Genomic DNA, 4,566 nt, shown 5'->3' on the forward strand with positions numbered 1-4,566 from the left:
AGACATTTGAAACGAAATGAAATAATCTCTCATATACATTGTCAATCCATTCTTCCATCGCCAAAGTCTATTGACTCTTGTAGGCCTAGGCCGCCTTCCTAATGTAGGCATCTTGTAGCTTCAATTAATACACAACCACGCTTGACACTTAATGTTGCCAATATCGGTTGCGCTTAAAACTAATGCATGTGGTCATGTAGGGTTGTGACCGTAAACCCACCGCTCCAAATGAGGAGGATGGTGGCGTTCTCTGTAAATTTGCTCAACAAAAAGGGCAGACAATGTTGCCCAAATCGAACTTGATTCTCCTCCTCCTTTGGCCTTTTCTTCTTCTTCAGTGATAAGCAAGCCGCTCAAAAGCATACAAAACCCACCCCACTCACCATTTCTTCTTCCTCCTCCTCCTTCTGAAACTCCAATGGCGACTCCCAATCCCAATCCCCTTCTCCTCTCTCTCATTTCCCTCTTCTCCCTTTTCCTCCTCGCATTCTCATCCAAGCTCACTATCCCACTCTCCCCACTCTCAACCCACCCCTCCTCCTCAGATCCAATCCAGACCCTCAACCTCCTCTCCTCCGCCTCCCTCTCCCGCGCCCACCACCTCAAACGCCACCCCAACTCCTCCACTACCAATGTACCCCTCAACCCCCGCAGCTACGGCGGCTACTCCATCCCCCTCAGCTTCGGCACTCCTCCCCAGACCTCCACCTTCGTCATGGACACCGGCAGCAGCCTCGTCTGGTTCCCCTGCACCTCCCGCTACGTCTGCTCCCGCTGCTCCTTCCCCAACATTGACCCCTCCCACATCCCCGCCTTCATCCCCAAGCTCTCCTCCTCCTCCCGAATTGTCGGCTGCAAGAACCCCAAATGCGCCTGGGTTTTCGGCCCGGAAATCAACACCAAATGCCCCAACTCTTCCCAGGCCTGCCCAACGTACGTCATCCAGTACGGCTCCGGCACCACCGCCGGCAAATTGCTCTCCGAGTCCCTCGACTTCCCCGATAAAGTCGTCCCTAATTTCTTCGTCGGCTGCTCTTTCCTCTCCATCCGACAACCCGCCGGGATCGCCGGCTTCGGACGCGGGCCGCAGTCCCTCCCCGCCCAAATGGGCCTCTCCAAATTCTCCTACTGCCTCGTCTCCCGCAGATTCGACGACACGCCGGTCAGCAGCGACCTCGTCCTCTCCACCGGCAATGACGACGGTGCTGACGACATCAGCTACACTCCCTTCCAGAAGAACCCGGGAGCCGCCAACACCGCCTACCGCGAGTACTACTACCTCCTCCTCCGCAGAGTCATCGTCGGGAAGAAGCCCGTCAAGATTCCGTACAAGTACTTAGTCCCCGGAGAAGACGACAATGGCGGGACCATAGTCGACTCCGGGTCCACGTTCACGTTCATGGAGAGGCCGGTGTTCGAGGCGGTGGCGGAGGCGTTTGCGGCGCAGATGGAGAAGTACACGCGGGCCCGGGACATAGAGAACCGAACAGGGCTGAAGCCGTGCTTTGATATCTCCAAGGAGGACAAGGTGGACTTCCCGGAGCTGGTGTTCCAGTTCAAGGGCGGTGCGAAGATGGCTTTGCCGTTGAACAATTACTTCGCGTTGGTCACGAGCGATGGAGTTGTGTGCTTGACCATCGTCACGGACGGGGCGGCGGGGCCCGGAGTAGCGGCAGGGCCCGCGGTCATTTTGGGGAGTTTCCAGCAGCAGAATTTTTACGTCGAGTATGATTTGGAGCGGGAGAGGTTCGGGTTTAGAAAGCAAAACTGTAAGAAGTGAAAAGAGCTAGGGAACCCGGTTCTTATTTTTTTTACTGGCTGGCTAGATAGATTATAGGTTGAGATAATAACTTTTCAACTTTGTGTTTCATCAAAAAAAAAAACTTTTCAACTTTGTGATAATCCGTCACAAAGCAAAAGGAATTTTTCGCTTTTTGATTTTGGGGTCTTGGGTCTTCCTGCTGATGTTAAGCTATATATTAACATGACGTTCAAGGTTATGAGAATCAATATATACTTTATCGTCGTGAACTTGTCGACGTAAGTGTTACAAAGAGAGATTTAGCCGTTGTGAAGCCTCAAATCGCAGGTCAATTTCTAATATATTTCGAAACTTAAATTGTGATTATATACGCAATTATTTGGTTGTGCTTAACAATGAAAGACAGAATAGTAATCCAATTAACATATATCTTTAGCACAATTCGATCTCTTGGAAGAATACCTGTCTTGAAAGAAGGCTGCTAGCCGCCCCTTGGTCCCCAACTCTACTAATGTATGTCATCTTACATTTCGGAGCAATTGATAATATAGGAAAACCTCGTTAAATTAATATTTGATTAATTAATAATTTTTTTTAAAATAATATTATTACTGGTCTCGACTCGAGGATAACGTGTTAAATTAATAATTTACTAAATTTATAATAATATAAATTTGAGAATTATATAGACCCGATCGAATATATAAATTAATAATGACATAATTTATATAGTAAATTTTACATTTTATGGATTTCATTATTTGTTTATTATTAATTTAATCATCAACAAAATTTATAATATTTTAAACAATGTAATACATTGGAAAAAACATTATATTTAATAAGATATTCTCGATAGATTAAACAATATAGTGCATAAACAAAGTAAATTTTTGTTTTCTTTGAAAAAGTGAAATAAATTATTTTACTATACTTTGATAAATTAATAAGTTATCAATAAATCGATAAATTAATAATTTATTAATTTAGCGATACATTAATATCTCACTAAATTAATAAATTTATTAATTATATTAATTTATCGATATATTAATATCTCACTAAATTCATAAATTTCGTTGGTCCCGAGATTATTAGTTTATAGAGGTTTATCTATATGTTGCTCAAATTACTATCATCATGTAGCTAGCATTCACATCATATTATATTATCTGATTTCAACGGGTATCACACATTTACGCTATTACCTAATCTTCTATATACCATATATGATTAACTTACCTATATTTTTAGGGATTCTTTTTATCAAATCAACAAATTAATAAACTTCTACGACAGATCACTATGAGGTTTTAGCTTTGGTATAATGATAATGAAGGAATTACTGTAGAATAACTATCGGAATGTACAAATGTCACAGATTTACAGTCGCGTACTATATCTCGTCCATAACATCAAAGCTAATTAACTTAGACTATATTCCGCACAACTCAAAGCAACTGAAACTCAAGAGGAGGTACGAATTTTTGACTCGTGAGTATTGCCACGGCTGTCCTGAAGTTGATTTAACACGATTCGAGCTGGAATTGCAAATAATGTCATAGCAAGACAATTAGGACATGTTTGGAAGTTTGTTAATTAGACCACCGGCAAATGCATTTCGTTTGCAGTTGGAAATGGGGGCCTTTGAGCACTTTTGGTTGTTGTGCTGAATGCGTAGGTCAGAGTTGTAACCCTTATCAATCATGCAGTTTTGCATGTGATGAACCATCAAACACAACCGTGAAATTATATGTATGTATTATATGTATACTCGACAAAAATGGAGCATGATATGATCGAGCTCTATCATTATATGTATGTATCAAACCGATCCTTGCCTTTTGTAAATAGCAAGGCAAAGAATGAATGGAAATGCCTATTGTGTTTGTTAGGGTGAAGTTTATTATCAAACATGGATATACAGAAAACCTGGTAACATGAAATTAAAGGACCACATCTACCTAGACAAATTGTTTGATATATATATACCAACTTAGCTTTCTCATCCATATTGCCAACTGCCAAAGTTGTCTAAGCTTGACCATTACTATAATTACCACTTACAAAAAACCCATTCTTCAAATGATCTTGGTGGGTAGTCCTTTTCTCCACTTCCCCATTATGAGAAGCACCAAAGTTACGTACTATTTAGAAAAAGGACATTAATCTTATCATGACTTTAGTACATGGATAATGAACAAACATCACTGTACGTTGGTTTAGTTGGCATGAGCGTACTTAGATGAGTTCTGATTAATTAAAAGAAAAAAGAGTTTTGATTCAAGTTCAATCCATGCTGACAAGTTCATGTTCCATGCCTTCGTGCAGAGGTGTAGGATAGTCTTCCACATTCCAAACATTTTGTAATAGAAGTTATCTGGAATACTTGCAAGCATAGTAATTAATCATATTTTTATGTATTTTTTTACCGTTGAATTCAGTAAAAATATCTAGAATATGTTTGGAGTAATGCAACCATATATGTTAGACGTCGTAATGCGCTATGTATAGTAATGTGGGAGAGGTCCTACTTCTACCATCCCCTATAAAATTACAAAAAGGGATTGGTTCTTGCTAAGAAAACACAGATTGAGATATTTCGATTTGTCGAGAAGGATAAGTGATGGTGAAGATGGGAAGACATGTGATTTGAATAGGAACAAAAGAAACGAGTCATAGCACTTGCAGCACATGGATTTTTGAATTGGAAACTTAAGGCTTGGCTTTTGAGGTTGGAAATTTCTTCTATCTACTCACCGCCATTATTGTTAGTTGGAAGAGAAAGTTTGTATCTAGGGATG

At 41.0% G+C, this 4,566-nt stretch overlaps 1 protein-coding gene across 1 annotated transcript; it reads left to right on the forward strand.

The window, feature by feature from the left end:
- The first annotated feature begins 373 nt into the window (after positions 1–373).
- LOC126799072 (probable aspartyl protease At4g16563) lies at positions 374–2,008 on the forward strand. Its single transcript, XM_050526189.1, has one exon. It carries the CDS (start codon positions 419–421, stop codon positions 1,778–1,780), a length of 1,362 nt encoding a protein of 453 aa, XP_050382146.1. The 5' UTR covers positions 374–418; the 3' UTR covers positions 1,781–2,008.
- Positions 2,009–4,566: the final 2,558 nt, after the last annotated feature.

The sequence above is a fragment of the Argentina anserina genome, chromosome 6, assembly GCF_933775445.1.
Source record: "Argentina anserina chromosome 6, drPotAnse1.1, whole genome shotgun sequence".
NCBI lineage: Eukaryota > Viridiplantae > Streptophyta > Magnoliopsida > Rosales > Rosaceae > Argentina > Argentina anserina.